Source organism: Scyliorhinus torazame, chromosome 9, assembly GCF_047496885.1.
Source record: "Scyliorhinus torazame isolate Kashiwa2021f chromosome 9, sScyTor2.1, whole genome shotgun sequence".
In the NCBI taxonomy this organism is placed as follows: domain Eukaryota; kingdom Metazoa; phylum Chordata; class Chondrichthyes; order Carcharhiniformes; family Scyliorhinidae; genus Scyliorhinus; species Scyliorhinus torazame.
Window position 1 is genome coordinate 257639853 of NC_092715.1, and position 26488 is coordinate 257666340.

Here is a 26488-nt window from a genome sequence, read left to right on the forward strand (position 1 = left end):
ACTCCAGGTCTTGATGGCCAAGGAACGTGCGTTCCTAATGCAGTCAAACAGGCCGGTGATCAACTTGTAAACCCTTCCAACACACGCCAATGACAGGATATAGAAGTGGAAGATGATCCCTGGTCAGCCATGTGTTGGAAAGGAAAATGAGGAAACACGACCTTGACACTATCCAAACCTCCAGACTCTTTCCAGTGGAGACACTAAGTGAGTACAGACAGGGTTGATTTGGAACACATCACACCCACCACGTGGATTGTAGCAGACTGGTTAGTTAGTCTGAGTAGCTATAGCAGGATTAACAGGAGAGTCGAATCCAAGTAGGAGAATTGTTGACAGTTAAATAAACGTGCAATGTGCATGTTAAAGTGTAGGTCGCCACAGCAACCTGGACCCTTGTGGGGGACAGTTGCCTGGGTGGCTGGTGTGGATCAGTTTGGTGCCAATAGCAGGGGGTTTGATTCCTTGCTTTAGCTGAGCTGGATTTGAGGCCTACCTCCTTGCCCTACCTGCGGAGCTGTGGGCAGACTTGCCTCTGGGCCGAGAACTCAAGAATTAAAAACAAGGTAAAAGAAGTATAAACATTGATGATTTCATAACTATTGCAAAGCATCCTCAGAATGGTTCGTTAAAACATATTTTAGGAAGCAATACAGGGTTCAACCACTAGAAGGCATTAAGCACATGCATATTTCGCTCTTCAACACTCTGAAACATTAATTCCAGCAAGCTAGATAAATAACTCTAGATTGGTTTAAAGTCACACTTCGAGACCTCTGAAAAGGTAGGGACTCAGTGACGTCAATTTTTAAAAAATTTATCTTTTCCAATTAAGGGGCCAATCCACCTCCCCTGCACATCTTTTGGGTTGCGGGGTCGAAACCCACGCAAACACGGGGAGAATGTGCAAACTCCACACGGACAGTGACCCAGAGCCGGGATTGAACCTGGGACCTCGGCGCTGTGAGACTGCAGTGCTACCACTGCCCTTACTCTTCGTTTTTAATATAAATTTAGAGTTACCCAATTATTTTTTTCCAATTAAGGGGCAATTTAGCGTGGCCAATCCACCTCCGCTGCACATCTTTTGGGCTGTGGGGGCGAAACCCACGCAAACACGGGGAGAATATGCAAACTCCACACGGACAGTGACCCACAAGCCGGGATCGAACCGGAGTCCTCAGCGTCGTGAGACAGCAGTGCTAACCCACTGCTCCGCCGCGCTGTCCCTGTGAAGTCAATTTTGAAGAGAGTAATAGTAATCGCTTGGAGTGCAAGCTTTACTCTTAGAAAGGTTCCAGACAGGGAAATATTTTATCCCCAGTCCTATGAAAAGATCCGGGCACCCTGACATTCCCTCTGGCACCCGGGCAGAGAAACTAGCAAAGTGCCGTCAATTGTGAGATGTTTCTCGGCAGGACAGCTACCGAGAATCACCCCGTGAATCGCGCCCAAAACCTGGCGTCGATTATTTTCTGATTAAATCGCGCCCAACCTTTCTTCAGTCGGACCTGTAACTTAACAATTATTTAGAGACTGGAACACTGGTCGAGATCTACCGGCTGCACTGCACCCGAAAAGCAGCACGGCACGGCCGGAAGATGCCAGGAGATTCCTCTTCCGGGATCTACCCGACTCACCACACCTCGCGAGATCTATCGCGATCGTGCGAGATGTCGATCCCACCCATTGTGCTGTGATCACTTTCTGTAAAAATCTGCATATTAGAGTGAGACAGTTAGTCTTACTCGGACATGCATTCCCGGGATCTAACCAAGGCGTTGGGATCTAACTCGCTCGCCTTGAGAGACCTCGGGTGATTCCGTTCAGTGCTGGTCTCCACAAACGGGGACCAGGCAGAATGGCACTTGTGGGGGTCTCCCAGAGGATCAAAGGCCCCCAGGTGCTTTCCCTCTGGGCAGCGTGGCACCCTGTCACGCACGGCTCCTGGGTGCCAGCCCAGCACTGCCAAGGTGCCCAAGTGGCATTGGCAGGATGGCACCACCTGGGTGCCAGGTTGGCAGTGCCAAGTTTCCAGCCCTGTGCCCGACCATCCGAGGATTCTAATGGCCTCTGAGTCCCCCAGCTTGGCCATCACCCCCGATCTTCGCTTGGCGGGACCACTACCAATTTGCGCCCGAGCAAGGCCTTGCCGGTGCGACTGATAACTCCCAGGAGCCGGGAGAATGCGGCTTCAAATGAGCTTTGCAGAATTAGGTGAGGCGAATGACTCATTAAATATGATCATGCCCAGCGTGGGTGTGATCCAAATCATGCCAGGGTAGCGAGTCGGGTGATTCGCGATAGGCTTGGCTGCCTGGCGACCGTTTGGATCTCTCACGTGAAGCGCCCAGCGGGTTTGTTGGGAACATTGCGCTCTGGATAAAACCTTGGACAAATGTTGCAGGAGTAAAACAGCAATTATATTAACCAAATAAAAACCCCAGATTTCGAGTAAATGGTAAATGCTGACTGTGAGCAGCTACAAAGGAATTGCGGTGCAACATTTAAACACCATCTTTTGTCATGTATTTCTCGTGGGCTTTTGCAAATTATAGCACAATTGAAAATTCATATAATCTAGGGTTATGGTCCCTGCAATTTTAACTGCATTGTGCCTTCTATCTGAATTCCTGCAGCAGACGGCACAGTATCGCTCTTGGGTTCCTCAATCTCGGAGTTTGCTGATCATCCTCGGAACAACGAATTCAGGAAATGAAATGCAGCTTTTCTGAGGCCTCTCAGTGTTATTTGGACAGGCTCGAGAAGCGGCCTTGCAGGCAACAAGTCATTAAAACAGGTCAATAATTTACTTCTGATTATTTCTCATCAGTTGCACTTCATTCTCTCTGAAAGCCTATTACAGATAACAGTAACTGCTCTCTTCCACCCCGAGTTCTCTTTCCGACCTGCGATTGATGATGAGTAAATCCATCCACGGAGCCGTTTTCCCCCCCTCATCTCTCTTCGATTTTAACACTTCAATTGATGCAGAGCTTTGCAGAGTCACGTCTCCACCGCTTTCCTTTGCTCCCACTATATTCATCCCGGTCACCTTGCGATCTTGCCTGGTTATACAAGGTAACATGGGCAGGATTGGCCCTGTGGGTGTGTCAGGCTCCAACAAGGGTCAGGAGGCCGCACAGTGTGGGGAACAATCATTCACCTTCGCTTTCCCTTGAGGGTGAGCAAGCTTAGGAAACTGGGGGGCACAGGCTGTGCCAACATTTATTGCCCATCCCTAATTGCCCTTAAGGGGCATTTAAGAGTCAACCACATTGACTGGGTGTTTCTGGAGTCAAATGTAGGCCAGACGGGATAAGGACGGCAGATTTATTTCCCTAAAGGACATTAGCGAACCAGATGGGTTTTTACGACAATCGACAATGGCTTCATGGTCATCGTTAGACATTTAATTACAGATGCTGAGTCCGGGAGGCAGGGAGGGCCTCGAAGCCCGACTTGAACTCTGTCACTGCCCTCTCCCCACTCTAGTCTGCTACCAGGGAGATACCTCTCAGGCATCTGCAGGATCTCCCCCAGCACCTGCAGGGACCTGGGGCGGGATTCTCTGACCCCCCGCCGGGTCGGAGAATCGCCGGGGGGGGGAGGCGGCGTGAATCCCACCCTCGCCGGCCGCCGAATTCTCCTCCCCCCGGCGATTCTCCGACCCGCGATGGGCCGAAGTTCCGCTGCTATCATGCCAATCCCGCCGGCGTGAATCAAACCACCTACCTTACCGGTGGGACTGGCGGCGTGGGTGGGCTCCGGGGTCCTGGCCCCGGGGGGCGCCCCCACGGTGGCCTGGCCCGTGATCGGGGCCCACCGATCCGCGAGCGGGCCTGTGCCGTGGGGACACTCTTTTCCTTCCGCCTCGGCCATAGCCTCCGCGATGGCCGATGCAGAAGTGATCCCCCTGCGCATGCGCGGGGATGACGCCAGCAGCCGCTGACGCTCCCGCGCATGAGTGGACCTCCGTGGGCCGGTGAGGTCCCTTCGGCCCCGGCTGGCGTGGCGTCAAAGGCCTTTCCCGCTGGCCGGCGGCGCGCCAACCACCCTGGCGCGGGACTAGCCCCTCAAGGTGAGGACTTCTCCGCACCTTTAGGGCGGCCCGACGCCGGAGTGGTTCCCGCCACTCCATCCCGCCGGGACCCCCCGCCCCGCCGGGTAGGGGAGAATCCCGGCCCAGGAGGCTGACTGAGAAAATCCCCATCGGCATCTGGCACTAGCCCTTGAAAGGTCTTTAGGGACCTCATGTGACCATCTACCACTTCTGCAATGCCAGCCCCTTGCCCCTACACCCCACTAACTCTGGGGAACTGGCCTTTGAATGTCCACTTGCATGCTGGCCAGAGATATGAAATCTGGTGCCCATCCACCACCGTGCCTGCCCCCAACAGATTCAAGAATTCAGCCCCTTACTTGTTTCCATTTACTCTGAGGAAACTACTTCATGCTTTGTGTTGACGGTAAGAAAGTTGGAGTCCGTTCCTAGAAGGTTGCTTCTCTCTTCCAAATCTCTCAGTTGACAACTTTGATTCCTGCACCACCACCTTCCCGTCAGCAATATCAATGGAGAATGATCTAGTCTGTCCGTCAGCCTGGTTGTTCGCTGATTCTTTCTGGGTATCAACACTCGTCTGTGCGGTGCAAATCCAAAATAGCACGGGATTTATAGCACGGAGTTAGACTAAATACATGGGCCGAATGGCCTATACCACGAGCCACCTCAACCAACACATTCGACATGTCCTCCTCTACTTTTTTCGCTTCTGTTTTTCCTAGATTCCCCTTAGAGGCATTGGTGCTCTTCACCTCAAATCATTCCATGTGGTGGTGGGTTGCCCGTTCCAACCACTGTCTGGGGAAAGAATGTTCTCCAGAATCCTTTACTGGATTTTATGTGCAGAAGGAGGCCATTCAGTCCACTGAGTCTGCACAGACCCTCTGAAAGAGCACTCTACCTAGGCCCATTCCCCTGCCCTATCCCCGTAGCCCCGCTTAACCTGCACATCTTTGAACACTAAGGGCAATTTATCATGGCCAATCCACATAACCTGCACATCTTTGGACTGTGGGAGGAAAACGGAGCACCCGGAGGAACCCACACAGACACTGGGAGAAAGTGCAGACTCCGCACAGACAGTGACCCCAGGCCGAAATTGAACCCGGGTCCCTGGAGCTGTGAGGCAGCAGTGCTAACCACTGAGCCAACGTGCCATCCCAACGTTTTTATTGGGCTGAACAAACAGGTTGCGCGATCTGCATTCCTCTGTGTTGCACAGGGTAAAGTGATGATCTAGTAAATCGAGGTCGTGAAAATGACTTCTGACATGGTGGAGACTATTTGCTGTGGTGGGAGATTCCGGAACAATGGGGGCGTAACCTCAAAGTGAGAGCTCAGCGAGTTAGCGTCGAAATCCAATCAACATTTCCCTGCACAAAGGGCAATGGAATCCAGAACTCCCTTTGGGTGCTGGGTGGCTTTGGAAACTTTCAGCACCAATTGATTTCTGTTGCGTAAGGCTATCGATGCAGAGTGCGGGTGGATGGAGTTAGGGTTATGGATCAGCCGTGATCCAATTTATCTGGGGAGAAGGTACAAACTCCACACAGACAGTCGCCCAAGGTTGGAATTGAACCAAGGGCCCTGGCGCTGTGAGGCAGCGGTGATAACCAGTGTGCCTCCCATCGGGCAGAATTTTTCACTGTCTGGACAGAGTGCTGGGTGACGTGAGAAAGCCAGCGTGCAGCTCGCCGTTACACAGCAGACCCTACTCTCCAGATAAGTCACCAGGAATCTGGTGGCCCACGTCGTCACACTTGCGGGGGCGGGACCTTCAGAGATCTCGATGTGCGATAAGGAAAATACTTCAAACCCTTCCACAGATAAGACAACCACCCCGTTCCCCTCCCAACACACACAAGGGCAAACGCCCCCCCCCTTGGAAATAAGGGAAACTCTCCCCCCAACACACACACTGGCAACCCCCATCCATCATGCACAAGGGGACCCCCCCCACAATGGAGCTCCCCAGAGGGCTTCCTGGCACTGTCCCCTGACACTGAGTCAGGTGACTGCGCCAGGCGACAGCGTCAGGGCACAGTGCCAGGGTGCAGTGCCTGGACACGTCCCTCTCCCCTCGGAGTTATACTTACCTCTGCGCCCTCAGCGGGTTCCTGGAATGGAAAAGCAAAAGCAGCTGTAAACCTCGCCGACGTGAGAATTGTGAACATGGGGAGAACATACGGAAGCCCTTTAATTGTATGTTAACGTCTTGAAATGAGGCTCCTGGCATTTCTGGGTTTGAACCTCATTACATCACAGGCAAGGGGCAGGAAAAATCAGGAAATGGGAAACTCGCCGGTGAGATTCTCGCTTTCTGAGTCTCGTGATACTTTGCGCCAGCGTCGCCGTTTGCACTCGCGGCAAACACGGGCGCAAAATCATGGCCATCTTCTCTACATCTACCCTACAAATTTCCTTCACAATTTTAAAGACCTCGATCAGATTTCTCCTCAGCCTTTTCACTTCTGGAATAAAGAGCCCCAGCTCGCTCAGTCCCTCCGACAGGTATGTTGAATTGTAAGTGTAGGAACAAAAATAGCGGGTCAATTTTCAATCAGCGCGACAGAATTTTAAATCAGTTGGTGCCTTTTGCTGAAAGTGCACCACCTTAGCATGTGCAACAAGCGAAGGGAGCACTCAGTAAAGTTCAGACCTCCAACACGCTCAACGTTATCGTGAATATGCAGCTCTTCCTCAAGACATACCCTACTCATTGATGCTCTTCAACTACAAAGCTGAGGGGGAAAAAATCTTATTAAGAGCTTCCATCTGCCTGATGAGGCTTCAGGCCAACCCACATCCAACAACCTGCTCTGAAAATTATGCTCTTTTAACAGCTGTGACTATTTGCAACACATGCAGCGGAGAGAATCCCTAATATGTTTAAACAATCAACAACATTTTTTTTTTTTAAAACGCCATTTGCCCTATCTCCCAATGTTAATAGATTCTTGAAAGATTTCAGGATCTGGATCTATTTCTTCACCAAAAACTAATCAAGCCTCAGCCTATCTGTGTGCCAAATTTAGTTGCATCCCGTCCATTAGTTTTTGAGATATATTGTTTACAGATGAGAGGATTAACAAACAGGGGAAATAGGACTTGCTTGGAAATAGGACAGTTTGCTTATCATTTCAGTCAATTTTTTTTCATTTGGAACAAGAACGATTTAGCAAGATAGATTAATTGCTTATTTTGGGACATGTTGGCAGCCAGGATTCAGCACATCTGTCATGTAAACAAAGATGAATTACTTCCAATGCTTGTGATTAATTGGATAAAATCATTACGGCATAGCTAAGTGATTTCTCAGGTCATAACTCTCACTCTCAAAGGCTTCGCTTTCCTCGATCGCCTACAGCTCACTGGAGCAGATCGGGAGTGGGGGGGGGGGGGGGGGGGGATGAATAATTTAAGCGAGGAATCGTTTTGACTTCATTAGAAATTTGATCCATTTTTAATGAAAAGCAAAATCTATGCACTAAACCTAATTTGCTAAAGTCCTGGAAAAATACATATTGCTTTCCTTTTCAAGGTTGATGATGGTTAAGGGATTAATATTTTAAAAATAGAAAATGATAATTACCAGGCTAGATTAATTACAGCTGCAGATTCAGTCATTTAGATTGTGCTCAACCATCTACTAATTGCCAATATTAGCTGAACCCAGTACAATATTGTATTAACAAACATCCACATGTGTTACAAAGTGCAATATTTATCTTATAATGAACATGTTCTATTTCAGTCGTCGATATTCTGCCCCAATAGGGGCAATATTGAGAGAGGTAGAGTTGTAACACAGCAGATTTAACTCCCTGTTTACTCAGTCAAACAGCCATCTTGATAGCAACCACGATGCTTTTTCATAACTGCATTTTCATAGAATCCATAGAATCCCTACAGTGCAAAAGGAAGCCATTCTGCCCATCAGGTCTGCACCCACCCTTCGAAAGAACCCTCTTAAGAACTCCCCTGCTCCATCCCCACCTAACCTGCACATCTTTGGACACTTAAGGGGAAAGTTAGCATGGCCGATCCACCTAACCTGCACATGGCGCAGCCCGGTAGCACAGTGGTTAGCACTGTTGCGTCACAGCACCAGGATCGATTCCCGGCTTGGGTCACTGCCTGTGTGGAGTCCGCATGTTCTCGCCGTGTCCGCGTGGGTTTCCTCCGGGTGCTCCGGTTTCCTCCCCCAAGTCCCGAAAGACGTGCCGTTAGGTGAATTGGACATTCTGAATTCTCCCTCTGTGCACCCGAACTGGCGCCGGAATGTGGCGACTAGGGGCTTTTCGCAGTAACTTCATTGCAGTGTTAATGTAAGCCTACTTGTGACAATAAAGATTGTTTAAAAAAAAAATCTTTGGACTGTGGGAGGAAACCGGAGCACCCGGAGGAAACCCACGCAGACACGGGTAGAAATTGCTAACTCCACACAGACAGTCACCCGAGGTCGGAGTCGAACCCGGGTCCCTGGCGCTGTGTGGGGCAGCAATGCTAACCACTTTGCCACCATGCCGCCGTTTTCTCGAAAGACTGTTCATTAACATACTCGCAGTCATTGGTCAACAGGATGCCATTTTGGGATCTTGAGTCACTGTGTTTTGATTTGAAATTTAAAAACATTTGGGCCATTTGTTGCAATTTTCACCCTGGCACCAATGTCGCAATATGGAAGAGGATCATTGCACATGGACGAAATGCGTTCAAAGGTTAAATGGTTACAAATACCCAGGATGTGATTCTCAACCATGTCGCTCCATCCCCCAGATTAGACCAGATTCTAACCCAACCCACCCAGGAAAATTGGAGCACGTGCAGGTCCAACATTCAATTTAAAATTCCAACTGATTTTATGATGCATTGGCCGACGTTGGAATAAGACTGGGACAATTACCTCCGCAACCTCCAAACTGTGGACCTCCTTGACGCCTTTGCTCCTCCTGTTCCTCCATCTTTAGATATTTAAAACCGAAACTTAAAACTACTGACTTTATGGATGTATCTGACTCCTCTCTTCTATCGACATTATTAGCCACAATGAATAATACATTTGCATTGACATGAACTAACCAGGTATTGGTTAGTTTTGAAGATCATTACGTCTGAGGCAAATGTATAACTTGTGTTCAAAAGCTGATTTGTTTCTTCAAAAACTCATTTTTATAAAAGTCTCCTGCTTGAATTAAAACTCATCACAATGCACAATCTAACTTTGTCAGTCATGGTGTCCATTATTGGATTTAGCAGTTAATTATCAAACCCTGTGATATACATGAATGATCTGGACGAAGGTATAGATGGTCTGATTAGCAAGTTTGCAGATGATACTAAGATTGGTGGAGTTGCAGATAGCGAGGAGGACTGTCAGAGAATACAGCAAAATATAGATAGATTGGAGAGTTGGGCAGATGGAGTTCGATCCAGGCAAATGCGAGGTGATGCATTTTGGAAGATCTAATTCAAGAGCGGACTATACGGTCAATGAAAGAGTCCTGGGGAAAATTGATGTACAGAGAGATCTCGCAGTTCAGGTCCATTGTACCCTGAAGGTGGCAACGCAGGTCGATAGAGTGGTCAAGAAGGCATACAGCATGCTTGCCTTCATCGGACGGGGTATTGAGTACAAGAGTCGGCAGGTCATGTTACAGTTGTATAGGACTTTGGTTCGGCCACATTTGGAATACTGCATGCAGTTCTGGTCGCCACATTACCAGAAGGATGTAGATGCTTTAGAGAGGGTGCAGAGGAGGTTCACCAGGATGTTGCCTGGTATGGAGGGTGCTGGCTATGAAGAAAGGTTGAGTAGATTAGGATTGTTTTCGTTGGAAAGACGGATGTTGAGGGGGGACCTGATTGAGGTCTACAAAATTATGAGAGGTATGGACAGGGTGGATAGCAACAAGCTTTTTCCAAGAGTGGGGGTGTCAATTACAAGGGGTCACGATTTCAAGGTGAGAGGGGGAAAGTTTAAGGGAGATGTGCGTGGAAAGTTTTTTACGCAGAGGGTGGTGGGTGCCTGGAACGCTTTGCCAGTGGAGGTAGTAGAGGCGGGCATGATAGCATCATTCAAGATGCATCTAGACAGATATATGAACGGGCGGGGAACAGAGGGAAGTAGGTCCTTGGAAAATAGAAGACAGGTTTAGATAAAGGATCTGCATCGGCGCAGGCTGGGAGGGCCGAAGGGCCTGTTCCTGTGCTGTAATTTTCTTTGTTCTTTGTTGTTCTATTCAATGGGTGGTATTTAAAGGTGGTAGGGGTCTCAGGTGAGAGCCCTGCATCCCATGTTGTCAGGAGGACCCGCCAAATAAAATGTGCCAGTCAAGCACTTAACTGGGCAGCAGGGTTCACGACCCTTTTTTTTTTTATAGAATTTACAGAGCAGAAGGAGGCCATTCGGCCCATCGAGTCTGCACCGGCTCTTGGAAAGAGCACCCTACCCAAGGTCAACACCGCCACCCTATCCCCATAACCCAGTAACCCCACCCAACACTAAGGGCAATTTTGGACATTAAGGGCAATTTATCATGGCCAATCCACCTAACCCGCACATCTTTGGACTGTGGGAGGAAACCGGAGCACCCGGAGGAAACCCACGCACACACGGGGAGGATGTGCAGACTCCGCACAGACAGTGACCCAAGCCAGAATCGAACCTGGGACCCTGGAGCTGTGAAGCAATTGTGCTATCCACAAGGCTACCGTGCTGCCCCTGAGGGAGGTCCTGCCCGCTTCACTGATAGGCAGTGCCACTGGGGAGGTGGTGTATGTCACTGGAGCCACGCCCACCCGAGGCCCAAGACGGACCCAGGCATTGGTGTGTGATGGTGGGAGGGGGCCTCATAAGGAAGTGGAGAGGATCGGCAGCAAAGGGTGGCTCTCAGTGGGCAACTTACCTGCTTGATCAGGTATTGAATGCCTTTGAATAAGGGATCCTCTCTAGAAGTCCAATCCCAACAGAGTTTGCCTTTCGGGTTTCACCACACGGCAAATCGCCTGTTGGCGAATACATGTGCGCATGGGATGAGACCCTAAAGCAGGCATTAGTTCACCCACTAAATAGCCTCTAATTGGTGGCAAGGCAGGTTGGCTATCCAAAGACCTTCCAGCCACATATTGAGCGAGGACATGGGCAGGCAGGCGCTCATCCATCACCCTCCTGACCAATTAAATGTCAGCTGCCACCAAATCTGCCACAGGGGTGGGCATTCTATTGCGCCCAACTGGTCCCATGCTCTCCATCCCACCCCTCTCCTTATAACCCTCCACACATTTCAGCTCACCCTCAACTCTGCCGTCCTAAATCTGTGTCCAACTCACACCAAGCCGCTTACACCCCTTTGATTGGTCGGCCTGCATTGGCTCTTACATCAGATTTTTAAAATCAATTCTCATCCTTTTTAATAATAATAATAATAATAATAATAACAATCTTTTATTGCCACAAGTATGAAGTTACTGTGTTAAGCCCCTAGTCGCCACGTTCCGGCGCCTGTTCGGGTAAGCCGGTGCAGGAATTGAACCCGCGCTGCTGGCCTTGTTCTGCAGCACAAACCAGCTATCTAGCCCACTGAGCTAAACCAGCTCCTCGAGTCCCACCACGGCTGCGCCCTCTCTATCTCTGCAAACGCCATCAAATCTACCAGCTTCCATGGTCTGCGCGCTCATCCAATTCTGGCCTCTCATGCTGCCTGATTTATACAATTGACGGCCATCAACTGTGTAGGCCTGATCCCTAAACCTTCCCACCTCCTCTCTCCCATTCCATTACAACACTCCTTGAAATACATTGGGATGAATCCTCTGCTGGCGGGATTTATCATTCCGCCAACAGTGCACCCCCGCCCGCGGGTGTCGTGGCGACGGCGAGTAGCAACAATGGGAAATCCCAGCAGCCAGCAGCAGAACGGAGGGTGCCGCTGCCAGCACCAGCTCACCGCCAAGAAACGCTCGGCTGGACAGCCTGAGAATTCACCCCATTCAAAAATATTTTTTTAAAGTACCCAATTCATTTTTTGTTCCAATTAAGGAGCAATTTAGCGTGGCCAATCCACCTACCCTGCACATCTTTGGGTCGTGGAGGTGAGACCCACGCAGACACGGGGAAAATGTACAAACTCCACGCGGACAGTGATCCGGGGCTGGGCTAGAACCCGGGTCCTCGGCGGCGTGAGGCAGCGGTGCTAACCACTGCCCCACCGCGTGGCCCTGTCCATTGTTGAGCAAGCTTCGACATCTCCTAATGTGACTCAGTGTTAAATTTTGTCTGTTAACATTCCAGTGGGACCATTTGCAACATCAAAGGCAGTGTATAAGAACAAGCATTGTTCCATTATTGTTATTATGTTAAATGAAGAACATACGGCCAGAATTCTCTGGTCGTTGGGATTCTCTGTTGCCGTTGGCAGCGCAAGGCTCTCCGTGGTTCCCGGTGACTTGGGAATTTCCCATTGAAGCCGCCCCACCTCAACCGGAGAATCCCGCCCATAACGTCATAACCAAGCTACCAAGGTGGGACAGCAAAATTCAGCGCCCAACACTGGGTCCAGCTCCTTGAACAGAAATGCCTCACCATGTGAAGAACACCTGTAATGAAACACGCTCCTTACCGTGGCGTACAAGGCACAATAGATGCTCAACGATGCATCCTTCGATGGAAAGGATCTGCGTGCGTTTGCAATGACTTGGGGGTTCCCGGTGCAGATGCGTTCGTTCGTTATGAATCGGGAATGAGAACGGCAATCAGTTCCTGTGTAATTGGGTTTGCAAACGGTTATAAAGTATGGGGTTAGGCACCCTGTGACCACTTGGCCTGCGTTTACAAATATATCCGTAGCAAAAAGTCCGAAGGCAAACACACCTATTAGGGAAGAAAGAAACACGAGATTGATGAAACGACATTACTGCTCTGTGTGATTTGAGATTCAACGACAACACTGCTTCACTCAGCCACCTAAGTGTGTGACACCAAAACCCTGCTAGTTACCTGAACCTACCTTCCTAACTGATTTTCCATTGCTCCCGTTGTTCGGGCCGGCCCTTCGGAAGTGCGTTGGAGCTGGGGAAACACTCAATCCCAGCGCATGGACCACATGCAGCAGTCAAACTCCGTTACCAAGCGTGCGGGTTTCCCGTGCGCGCGGAAAGACAGAGCCATCCAAATGTTGTAAATCTCACAAACTCTACGCAAGAATCTCAACCATTATCATAGAATCTACAGTGCAGAAGGAGGCCATTCAGCCCATCGAGTCTGCACCGGCTCTCTGAAAGAGCACCCTACCCAACCGCACACCTCCACCCGATCCACATAACCCAGTAACCCCACCCAACACTAAGGGCAATTTTGGACCCTAAGGGCAATTTAGCATGGCCAATCCACCTAACCTGCACATCTTTGGACGGTGGCAGGAAACCGGAGCACCCGGAGGAAACCCACGCAGACACGGGGAGAAGGTGCAGACTCCGCACAGACGGTGACCCAAGCCGGGAATCGAACTTGGGACCCTGGAGCTGTGAAGCAATTGTGCTAACCACCATGCTGCCCATCTGCACAAAGTGTTCTCCAATGCAAGAGATTGTGGGAACTGCCCGTTAAAGCAATATTCCGCACACAAATATTCAAAGTCAAATCCCCAGAAGCTTCTACTCGAAAAGGATACACTCCCCCCTCCCTGCTCCTTTTCTCCCACTCCCTGACGATGCTCTTAAGTTCCGGATTCCTGCCAAAAAAAAAAGATGCTTTCCTGATTTTCTTTTCTTGATTATTCATTCTCAGGATGTGGGCATTTATTTTTTAATCAGTAAGGGGATCAAGGGTTATTGGGATAAGCAGGAAAGTGGAGTTGAGTGAGGACCATCACCCCCAGATCAGTCATGATCTCATTGAATGGCAGAGCAGACTCGATGGGCTGAATGGCCTACTTCTGCTCCTAGGACTTATGGTCTTATGGTCCATCCCCATTGTTCCCTGAGCTGCTGGTGGTGTGCCACCTTCCTGAGTCGCCTTTCTTTGTAACGGTAAGGTACAACTGAATGACTTTCTAAGGCTCTTTGGAGAACACTTAAGGGTCAACTGTTCTGGCGTGGGGGCTGGAATCGCACAAGATCTAACGAAAGGACATGGGTGAACCAGTTATATTTCAATGGCAATCCAATATCCCACGCTCACTTTTACTCATGGAATCCCTACAGTGTAAAAGGAGGCCATTCGGCCCAACGGGCCTGCACCGTACCCGCCGATGGAGCACCCCACCCAGGCCCACACCCAACCTTTTTGGACGATAAGGGGAAATTTAGCGTGGCCAATCCACCTAACCTACACGTCTTTGGACTGTGGGAGGAAACCGGAGCACCCGGAGGAAACCCGCGCAGACACGGGGCCGAACGTGCAGACTCCGCGCAGACAGTCACCCAAGGCCGGAGTCAAACCCCAGGGGCCCTGATGCTCTGAGGCAGCAGTGCAAAGGACGTCACGCAGATGTTATTTTAACTTTCAACCAGATTTCCCGGCGAGAAGGAGCGTTAGTGGTGGTGATGGAGAGAGAAGTCGGCCTTCCTCAAATGAGGCCCAGGATTTTAAAATGGTTCTGTGGCTCAGTTCATCCCACAGGAAGGAAAATACAACTTACACCAGCTAACAAATAGGATTCTATTCCATTCTATGAGTGCTCTGCCTGAAGACGGGTGCACGGCTCATTGTGTACTCTTGCTTCATCCTGCGCTGTTTTCTCTGCCGGTTTACGTCAGTGATGGTTTGCTATTGCCTTCCACACTCAGGGTTCAGAAAGAGGAAGCAGGTCCCAAGTTTACCTCAGGCAGAATGAGAATTGAACCTGCGCTTGTTGGCGTTATTCTGATCCACATGCTGCCTATAAACTAACCAGCCCCCCCCCCCCACCCAATGTAGGACGATATATTCTTTAAAAGGAGACGTTTTCTGGGCGAAGGGAAAAGAGGTAGGGGAGCGAGACTAATCGGATAGATCTTTCATCGAGCTAGCACAGGGACGAGGGGCTGAACGGTCTCCTTCTGCGCTCTCTAACTCAACGATTGACTGTTTGTGTGTGCAGTCGCCTCCCTAGCAATCCTCATGTGCGTTGGAAATGTTAATGGATGGGTTCCGAGCAAGCAGATAGCCAATCTGTTCAGCTTCCGGCTCGGAGCGCCCAGCTCACAGCGAGTTCACTGCGGTGATGTAAACAGATGGCTTCACTCCACATGTTTAACTTCCAGTTCAGTCATGAATACATCAGTGTCAGTATAACTCATAATGCTGCCTTGGGGTCCTCTGGTTGAACTCTGACTCTCGGTAGACCAGATGGCCCGTACATCTCTTGACCTCCATTTACGGTCCACTGATAGAGAAAACTACATAATGTGCCTCAGCAGACTGTCCGTGAGGACCAGGCTAGATGAGATGTGAATTAATCCCAAATCAGTTTATAATTTGCCAGCAACTGTGGTGATTTGTGACATAAATCCCTATTTCAATTAGGTTGGAAGATGGGGGAAGTACCAAAAGCTATCTAAATACGCACTTCTCTTCAATTAACATCCCCAAAAACAGATCCGGTCCACATTTTCTTTGGGACCTATCTCCAGTTTCTGAAGGTGGGAGGATGAAGAAAATGGAGGGTTGCGCAGATAATGTAAACGTAAACCCTAGTATGGCCAAATGGCCGCTTCCTGTGCTGTTTTTTAAAAATATAATTCTGTGTATCTTATCCCATGTAACTTATTGTAAATCTACAAGCACCTTCACCCTCCACAACACAAGACCATTTGGCCAACGTGCTCATATGCTGATGCTATGGTGATATTTAACCTCAGAGTCTCCAGATTATGCATTCAGGTGCCTGGATTGCTCATGCAACACACGGGGCCGCTTTAGCTCAGTTAGCTGGATGGCTGGTTCGTGATGCAGAGCAAGGTCAATAGCACAAGTTCAATTCCCGTAACGGCTAACGTCATTCATTCTCAACCTAATAATCTAAATTAGTGTCACAAATAGGCTTACGTTAAAACTGCAATGAAGTTACTGTCAAAGTCCCCGAGTCGCGCCAGTTCGGGTACACTGAGCAAGAATTCAAAATGTCCAATTCACCTAAGAAGCATGTCTTTCGGGAATTCCGGGTGGAAACCGGAGCGCTACCTTGCCCCTCACCTGATCCTCAGGTTAAATCGCCACCAGTCAGCTCGCTCCCTCAAAAGGGGGAAAGCAGGCTCAGGTCTATGGAGACGTTACTTTTGCAGTATCATTCCACTACTCTACCTTTCTGAGGTCTTCTGGTGCAGTGGGTAATGTCCCTGCCTCTGAGTCAGATGCTGCAGGTTTAAGCCCCAGCCCAGGACCAGATATCCAGGGTGTCTTCATAATGCAGCCGAACAGGTCGAGTATCCACCTGTAAATCCTTCCGGCACACAGGACGGTAAGAATCATAGAATTTACAGGGCAGAAGGAGGCCATTCGGCCCATCGGGACTGCACCGGCTCTTGGAAAGAGCACCCTACCCAAGGTCCACACCTCCACCCTATCCCCATAACCCAGGAACCCCATCCAACACTAAGGACAATTTTGGACACTATGGGAAATTTAGCATGGCCAATCCACCTAACCCGCACATTGGATAGCACAATTGCTTCACAGCTCCAGGGTCCCAGGTTCTATTCCGGCTTGGGTCACTGTCTGTGCGGAGTCTGCATGTTCTCCCCGTGTGTGCGTGGGTTTCCTTCGGGTGCTCCGGCTTCCTCCCACAGTCCAAAGATGTGCAGGTTAGGTGGATTGGCCGTGATAAATTGCCCTTAGTGTCCAAAAAGTTAGATGGGGTTACTGGGATAGGGTGGAGGTGTGGGCCTAGGTAGGGTGATCTTTCCACGGGCCGGTTCAGACTCGATGGGCCGAGTGGCCTCCTTCTGCACTATAAATTCTATGATCTATGAGATACCGGCCTTGGGGTGACTGTGCAGAGTCTGCACTTTCTCCCCGTGTCCGCGTGAGTTTCCTCCAGGTGTCCCGGTTTTCTCCCAAAGTGCAAAGATGTGCAAGATGGGTGGGGTTGCGGGGTTAGAGTGGGCTATCCCCAACCACGATGGGGCCGTAATATTCCGGCCTAGAGGAACAATTTTGTCTGGTGGTAAAAAGGCCAAGACCAAGGGGTTAGAACATAGAAAAATAACAGCACAGAACAGGCCCTTCGGCCCACGATGTTGTGCCGAACCTTTGTCCTAGATTAAGAACAAATAAATCTACACCCAATCATTCTACCGTAATCCATGTACCTATCTAATAGTCGCTTGAAGGTCCCTAATATTTCCGACTCAACTACTTCCACAGGCAGTGCATTCCATGCCCCCACTACTCTCTGGGTAAAGAACCTACCTCTGATATCCCTCCTATATCTTCCACCTTTCACCTTAAATTTATGTCCCCTTGTAATGGTTTGTTCCACCCGGGGAAAAAGTCTCTGACTGTCTACTCTATCTATTCCCCTGATCATCTTATAAACCTCTGTCAAGTCCGTGGTTAGGGCTAACATTAAAATGAGAGCTCAGCCATTCAGGCCGATGTCAGGAAGCCGGCCTGTACACAGAGGGTAGTGGAACTCGGGAACTCTCTCCCCATGAACCAGCTCAAGACGCAGGGACCCACTGAAAGTTTCAAAGCTGAGATTCATAGATTTTAGCTGGGGAGAGCTATCGGGGGTCCAGGAACCGAAGTGGAGAGACGGAATCGAAACGCAGGTCAGCCGCAATCTCACTGAATGGTAGAATAAGCTTTGATGGGCTGAATGGCCTTTTCTTGTTCCTATGTTCCTTCCGATACTGATGTTTGTTCTTGAACCAGAATGAAAATTGGGAAGATGCACCGTAGGTGGTTGGTTTGACCCCACCCAGTTTATACTGTTCCAAAAATGTCAGAATCAGCCTCTTAGTTACCACTCCCTCCGTCGAATTGCAGACTTTGAAATCACCGACTTTGATCAGTGGCGCCCAGAATGATAGGATCCTACAGTGCAGAAGGAAGCCATTCACCCCATTGTGGCTGTTCTAGCTCTCTGAAAGCCCATTCCGATTGTATTCCCTTGCTTTTTTTTCCAGATCCCTGAAATTTTCCTCCCTTTGAGTATTTATCTAAGTTCCTTTTGAAGGTTAATATGCAATCTGCTACCACTGCCCTCGCAGACCATCATAACTCAAAATAATTCTTCACACTTGGTTTTTTTCGACAATTGTCTTAAAAACTGTGACCTCTGGTTATTGACCGTTCTATTTTCTCTATCAAAATCCCACATCATTTAGAAATATATATCATTTTATTGCGAAATCCCACACAATTTGACACACCTCCAGTAAATCTTCCCTTAACCTTCTTTGCCCTAAATCGGAATTAAGCTTCCAATCCACTCCTATCACATAATGAGACTGGAGTTTAAGCTCACCTGTAAACCTTATTATCCGCCGAAACAGAGGACTCAAATAACAACACTCTCCCGTTATGATGGTCTTCTCCTGATTGAGGAGGTTTTCTCTTGTTGATTTTATAAAATACATCGATATTTCACCAATGAAAATCTGGAATGAAAAAACAAACAAACGCGCACGATAACCCAGAATAACAAAGGTTCAGGCAGAGCTAAGCAGTTGGCATTTGTGCTGTCAAGAGTAATGAAGGCAGATAGAAGTGGGTGATGTGCGCAAGGCCGCGGACTGGTGCTGGTTGGCCATTTTCCCATCATGCTCTGCCTCTCGGCAGCAGGTGAAAATGTCCTGATTGTGGTGATATGCATCACTGTCAATATACAAGGGGTTAATGTAGGTACATGTTGCAGCTGTATAGAACCTTAGTTAGGCCACACTTGGAGTATAGTGTTCAATTCTGGTCGCCACACTACCAGAAGGATGTGGAGGCTTTAGAGAGGGTGCAGAAGAGATTTACCAGAATGTTGCCTGGTATGGAGGGCATAAGCTATGAGGAGCGATTGAATAAACTCGGTTTGTTCTCTCTGGAACGAAGGAGGTTGAGGGGCGACCTGATAGAGGTCTACAAAATTATGAGGGGCATAGACAGAGTGGATAGTCAGAGGCTTTTCCCCAGGGTAGAGGGGTCAATTACTAGGGGGCATAGGTTTAAGGTGAGAGGGGCAAGGTTTAGAGTAGATGTACGAGGCAAGTTTTTTACGCAGAGGGTAGTGGGTGCCTGGAACTCGCTACCGGAGGAGGTAGTGGAAGCAGGGACGATAGGGACATTTAAGGGGCATCTTGACAAATATATGAATAGGATGGGAATAGAAGGATACGGACCCAGGAAGTGTAGAAGATTGTAGTTTAGTCGGGCAGTATGGTCGGCGCGGGCTTGGAGGGCCGAAGGGCCTGTTCCTGTGCTGTACATTTCTTTGTTCTTTGTTGTTCTTTGTACACTGCAACTAGGTAAACACTAGAGGGAGCACCAGAGACATCATGGCACACAGACATTCAACCAATAGGTCAGTAAGATAGGACACGACCAATGGGCATTCAAGACACACCCAGACGTGACACTACCACAAGGGGGCTACCCATAGGCGACACTCAGAGAGACAGGGGCAGATCAGGAAGCATCACACCCACCGCATGGATTAAAGAACACTGGTTAGTTAGATTGAGTTACTATAGTAAGATTAGCAGGAGAGTCGAACTCAAGTAAGAAGGCTTACATTAACACTGCAATGAAGTTACTGTGAAAATCCCCTAGTCACCACATTCCGGAGCCTGTTCGGGTGTGCAGAGGGAGAATTCAGTATGTCCAATTCACCTAACAGCACGTCTTTCGATCCCGGTCACGAATCACTGTCCGTGTGAAGATTGCACATTCTCCCCGTGGCTGCGTGGGTCTCACCGTCACAACCCAAATATGTGCAGGGTAGGTGAATTGGCCACGTTAAATTGCCCCTTAATTGGAAAAATTTAAAATAATTGGGTATTCTAAATTTATTTTAAAAAAGAATTGATTCATTAATTTTTTTCCAGATAGGTGGCTAATGGAATAAGGCTCTTAGTTTGCAGGTCCCTGGTGGTGTAGCTAATTTATGAGAGATATTGGGCTTGATTTTCCCGCCGCGCTGCACCTGGCCCCGATCTGGGCACACCGGGAGCATCCCCGCGGAAGGCCCAAATCAGGCTTCGCACCGGGCACAAAACATCGTGTTGGTCTCCCGACCCGCAGTCCCGGTGCGATCTGGATCATGCCCAGCAAGGTTGGTGGTCTGGAGGCCGCAGAAGTGGTGCCCCGATCACTTCCTGTACTGATGAGCGGAGCTGGTTAGTGTCGGAAATGGGACTAAGTCAGGCCTCAGTGGGGTTCTCCTTGCCGATGCCCAGGAATGAAGCAGAGTCCTTTTTAATAGCAGGGTCATTCTCGGCGCCGGATTCCGTTATATTTCTGTTAAATCACGCCCTATGAGTGGGTCAATCCAGGTCTGGATCTCACCCAAAGAGTCGACAGGAATCACCCGCCAAACCCACCCAAAATTACACTTGGTTTAGCACAGGGCTAAATAGCTGGTTTTTACAGCAGACCAAGGCAGGCCAGCAGCACGCTTCAATTCCCGTACCAGCCTCCCCGAACAGGCCCCGGAATGTGGCGACTAGGGGCTTTTCACAGTAACTTCATTTCAAGCCTACTTGTGACAATAAGCGATTTTCATTTCATTTCATTTTTCACTTGATCATTTTTTTGGGAGAGTCGCGCCCATTGTATTTGGTCCTGACTAACCAGATCATGGGACATCTTGTAGAATGAGTCAGAAGGACGCCTTATACTTTGGGTACAGATGATGTAATTAAAAGGAGGGGCCAGGTTTGTCTATAGTTTCGGTTTGCCATAGGATTGTAATCTGCCAAGAAGTGTCTTTCAGTTGGCTCCTGCAAGTTTCTCTCCAAGGCCCCTGCACAGAGAAAAGCACGTAAACTCGATTGTTAACTTTATTTATAAGTGGTGTTTGAACTATATTGGTTTGCTTAATCGCAATATATAGTGGCAGATGCAGGGAGTAAGCTAAAGGTTTCCTTTTACTTCAGAACTGTTACAACTGCTAGCTTTAAAGCTATTTATTTGTTGCTAATGTGTTAAATTCTGTGTTTAAATATTAAAGTTTGTTTTAACATAAAAGATACCAATTGGTCCGTGTTATCACGCGTATGGTGCAGTCACCTTTCCTCACAGTTTTACAATAGGTGGGTTCTCTGCCAAGATCCTCACACAGATACAATATTAAGTGGAAGCGATTTAGACCAGTGAGTGGGAGGAGCAACGTATTCACATGGAAAGTAGGAAAACTATGGAATTCTGTTCCTGGGTTACTGGTGGAAGCAGAAACTATGTCAACATTCCTGATTAAATTATATAGGTGGAATGGGGCGTAAGGGATTCAAGAGATATGGAATTAGTGGGATAATGTCATTAGAACTATTTGGTCATGTCATCCGGGACCAAATCTAGACATGGATGAGGTGGGCTGAATGGCCTGTGTTGCTGTTTGGGTGTATGCATGTATTCAATTAAGCCATGATCCAATTGAATGGCTGGACAGGCTCGAGGACTGAATGGCTTCCCCCCCTTCCAACTATTCCTTGGTTTAAGTCTACCTGCAGTTCTAAATATTGGCCACTGGGTGGTGCCATACAGCACATTTGTCAACTTCATCTGAAAGGTTTTAATCCCTAATCCGCCCCTTTCAGACCAAGTTACCAAATGCAAAAATACGGGTGACCAAAAGTTTTTTTTTTTTTTTTTTACAATCAATATTAAATATTTCATGCTAACACAATTCAACTCATCTATTAAATGGTCCTCTTACAGCTCCAATGTCTGGACAATTTACTTTACAACAATTAGGTTAAGGTAAAGTCGCCGCAGTCCCAGATGACCACAGGCTGTTTTCCCCTTTGAGGGGTTGGGGGGGGGGGGGGGAGGGGGGAGAGAGAGCTGACTGGTGGTGGTTTAACCTGAGGATCACCACACGTCAGGCAAGGGGCGAGGTGGGGCCTTCATGAATAACCTCAGCCGGTACAGGGAAGATCTTGGGAACTAATGGGATAAAAAATTCCACTTCGGCACAGGAACATGATGAATGCAGGGCCAAGGGTGGCCCTAAACTAGATCATATGACAACTCAAGCCTGCTCTGCCATTGAAACGTACAGGATACTGCGAGGCCTGGATAGAGTGGACGTGGAGAGGATGTTTCCACTAGTAGGAGAAACTAGAACCAGAGGACACCATCTCAGACTGAAGGGATGATCCTTTAAAACAGAGATGAAGAGGAATTTCTTCAGCCAGAGGGTGGTGAATCTGTGGAACTCTTTGCCGCAGAAGGCTGTGGAGGTCAAATCACTGAGTGTCTTTAAGACAGAGATAGATAGGTTCTTGATCAATAAGGGATCAGAGGGTTATGGGGAGAAGGCAGGAGATGGGGATGCGAAAAATATCAGCCATGATTGAATGGTGGAGCAGACTCGATGGGCCGAGTGGCCTAATTCTGTTCCTATGTCTTATGATCAGGTTTACAGAGAGTCCCAGGTGGGAGAGCATTAATAACATTATACTTTCCCGCTCTATCCCTGGATCTCTCAATTCCTTCAGAGTCCAAAAATCCATCTATCTCAGCCTTGAGTGTACTCGATAACTGAGCAGCTTCCACTTCTCTTCAAGAAGAGAATTCCAAAGATTCACAACCCTGGGAGCAAGGAACGTTCTCCTCATCTAGCTCCGAATTTGCCGACCCTTGTTCGAGCAACGGTGGAAATAGATCATCTGTCTCGTGGATGCAGAGTAGAATTTTCTATAGGATGTTGCCCATTTTACACAACCCGTCTGAGGACTGGGGAATTCTAAAAGCTTGTATTATCTGGAAGAGATGAATTTATGGAGATATATTCTCATTGTGCTTTTGTGTTTCAAACTCTCACAGAAACAGCACTTTGGAAAAATAGCAGTTGTTAAGTTGGGTTATTTATTGCTGGTTAGAAAAGAAAACAGATTGCTTATTGTAACTGGAATTTAGCTAAATATTGCTTTGGGGAATATATACATTTTGTTCAAAATAACATTTATTACACCTTGCAACTTTTGTTCATAAGAATTTGAACACTGCTGAAATTTTACACTTGAATGTTATTTTATAAGCTGCAGTAGTTGAAGGTCGAATAGGTGAGAAACTCACGAATAATGGGCAGGATTCTGCTGTAACCGGCACGGCGGGCAACTCCGGCGGGACGGAGTGGCGTGAACCAATGGTGCGGAATTCTCCGCACCTTCAAGGGCTAGGCCCGCCCGGAGTGGTTTGTGCCCCGCCGGCCGGCGGGAAAGGGGCCTGGCGCCACGCCAACCAGCGGCGAAGGGCCTCCGCCGGCTGGCGCGAGTTGGCGCATGCGCGGGAGCGCCAGCGTGTGCTGGCCTCATCCCCGCGCATGCGCAGAAGGCTTCGTTTCCGCACCGGCAATGGCGGACCGCTACAGCCGCCGGGTGGAAGGATAGCGTGCCCCCACGGCAGAGGCCCATCCGCGGATCGGTGGGCCCCGATCCTGGGCCAGGCCACCGCGGGGGCACCTCCCGGGGCCAGACCCTCCCCCCCCCTCCCCCGAGGACCCCAGAGGCCGCCTGCGCCGCCAGGTCCCGCCGGTAAGGACCTACTCCAATTTACGCCGGCGGGACTGGCAAAAAACGGGCGGGACTTCGGCCCATCGCGGGCCGGAGAATTCAGGCAGCCCCGGGGCCCATTGAGTCGCGCCGGTCCCCGCCATTCTCCGAGGCGGGCGGCGCGATTCACGCCGGGCCGATTTTTGTGGGGCCGGAGAATTTGGAGGACGGCGGGGGCGGGATTCACGCCGACCCCCGGCGATTCTCCAAACCGGCGGGGGGTCGGAGAACCTGCCCAATGTACATGGATTCTTTATGTAATGGGGAAGTCATACACCTCTGGCCCATGGCTTCCTGCCCATTCACTCATACAGGCAGATTATTTTCACTTAAATACATTTAAGGACTTGCGGTTCTCTAGTGCCTTTCATGAACTCAGGACATCCCAAAGCATTTTCCAGTCAATTAAGTACTCTTGAAGTGTAAACACTGTAATATTGTGGCAAAGGCAGCAGTCAACTTTATGGACCATAATCTCCCGCAAAACAACACATTAAATGACCAGGCAGCCTGTTTTAGTGATGTTTAATGAAGGATAGATTTTAGCCGTGATACTGGGAGAGGCCTCCCACTCTTTCTTGATTAGTATCACGGGGGCATTTGTGTTCACCTGAGGGGCGGGCAGGGGGGATGAGGTGGGGGGGGGGGGGCAGTGAGGCAGCCTCCGTTTAGAGTCTTATCCATAAATAGGTACCTGCAACATTACAGCACCGTCACAGTGCGGTACCAGGAATTGTCTTAGATAGCGATAGACTATGACACCAATGGTGGGGAAAAGGGAGTCGGGGAGGCAATGCTCCACAATGGTCTATGGTACTTTCCCTGATGCTAATGAACATCTTCATTAACTCCCAGCATAGCATAACTATATTTATTCTATCAACTCATTTGGTTTTCTCTATCCAAATGACAACTTGCATTTACGTAGAGCCTTTAATGTCGCGCTGCCTTTGCTCCAGGCAGGGAGAATCTGTGGGCCTGCCTGGAGTTCTGGTTGTCACCCCCACCTGACAAGGGGCTGTCTGCTACCAAGCAGTCAAACTGCAGCCCACAGCCCTCGTCGCATTGGCAAACTGGGGGGGTCAGCTGGGAAATCGCAGTTGTCCACCTTCAATCGCGTCCCATCAAAGCTGTTAATTGGCTGCCAGCTTCGTAGGAGTGGGCAGCCTCGCCCGCCCCCGAGCCTTAAAATGGCTGGCGCCAGGAACAATTTTGGGAAAGCGACGTGCCGGCTGACAATGGTATTTTCCAGCCCTGTCTGCCTACATTCTTGGCCTCAGGACACTCAAGTTCCGCCTGCAATTTCAAATCAGCACAAGTTTGTCTTGTACTGCTGGGTCTATCAGTGAAGAGCCATTGTTCACTCTCCTTCGTTAGAGGCTCCATTGACATTGTTATTTGAACAGAATACCAGGATCGTCTCAATATCAGACTCTCCCACTGTCTGAGCTTTGGGTCAACAAGTCTCCTCATCCAGAATCATGTGTTGGAATATCCTTTTCCCCTGTCAGCTTCATAGATCAAAGTCTTTCACCCCAACACACTCAGCAATTCACCTCGAAATAAAAAATTAATCAAACCGTGTGCTACAACAGCATTTTAGCCAATGGCCATATCCATACAATGCATAGCATTGAAAGCAATTCAACGTTTTGTTTACCTCATCTAAAGCCTTTGTTATCATTAGATTTCTCTAATCCAATGCTCTCCCACCTGGGACTCCCTGTAAACCTGAGCTCGTACAAAACTGTACATCCGACATCTTAACGTACATCAAATCCCTTTCATCCCAGTGCTCGCTGGCCTATATTAGCCGCTGGTCCAACAATAGCTTGCTTTTAAATCGCTCCATGACCCCCCCCCCCTCTCTGCAATTTCCATAACCCCGGCAACCTCAAGGCCTGATGACCACTCCAGGCCCTTGCTGGATGTTAACAGAGGCCCAAACATCTAACGTCTTCCTCCCACAATGCTGATGAACTCTCAGGCACAATACCTTGGGGGGGGGGGGGGGGGGGGGGGGGGGGGTAGTGAGTGTTACGGTCATGTCACGCTTATTGTTATGGTTAAGAGAAACGGGTGATGGGGATTAAGTGCCTCTGAGCAGATATAAATAGGTGATAACTGGGACACTGGGCTGTGTGTGAGGAGATCAGTCAGACTGAACAAGCCAATAGACTACCTCAATAAGGAAAAGCGTCTTGGCGTTGGCTGCAGCAGCTGATGTGGATCTTATTTACATTGGAGACGTGAAAGGCGGGGCGCAACTAAAAAAAATAGATGTTCCTGAATTGCTCAGCTGAAACTCTCGATCTGGATAACAGATGGTCAACTTGTGGTTAGTGGGAGTAAATTCTTCCTGATATCATAGTTTCCTTCCTCTCCGCCCCATCCAATATCTCATTGCCCAACAGAGAAGGAACGGGCCTACAAAATGTATGAAAGAAGGTACTGAATTAACAATATGTGCCTTGAACACTCGAGCAGTTTGGGGATTGTGTGCATTTTGGATTCTTTGATAAGGCTGGCAGCCCGAATCACATCTTAAACACAGATTCATATTTAATTAAGCATTGCAATATTTCTGGACGGCAATGAAAATAATGCATTATGCAAATTTATACACAAAGTGATCCAACGTCAACTTGGTAAGAATGCTAATGACCCAGCAAAGGGCCCACGGGGAAGGCGATGACTAATAGCGAAACAGCTCTTTGCTTCCATTTGCTGTAAATGTGG

General features: G+C 48.9%; 1 protein-coding gene across 9 annotated transcripts in view; it reads right to left on the reverse strand.

Annotated features, from left to right (window-relative positions):
- The window catches only part of plppr1 (phospholipid phosphatase related 1), a 120540-nt gene that overhangs the window by 19343 nt on the left and 74709 nt on the right, over positions 1–26488 (reverse strand). For all 9 annotated transcript variants that reach the window (XR_011949215.1, XM_072517283.1, XM_072517282.1 and 6 more), the window contains 2 exons: positions 18514–18646; positions 12685–12935 (listed from right to left, as the gene is read on the reverse strand). Coding sequence is in view for 8 of the 9 variants with exons in the window: in XM_072517283.1 (XP_072373384.1) it covers positions 12685–12935; positions 18514–18646 (384 nt within the window). In the remaining variant the exon portion in view is untranslated. The remainder of the gene's footprint in view (positions 1–12684; positions 12936–18513; positions 18647–26488) is intronic.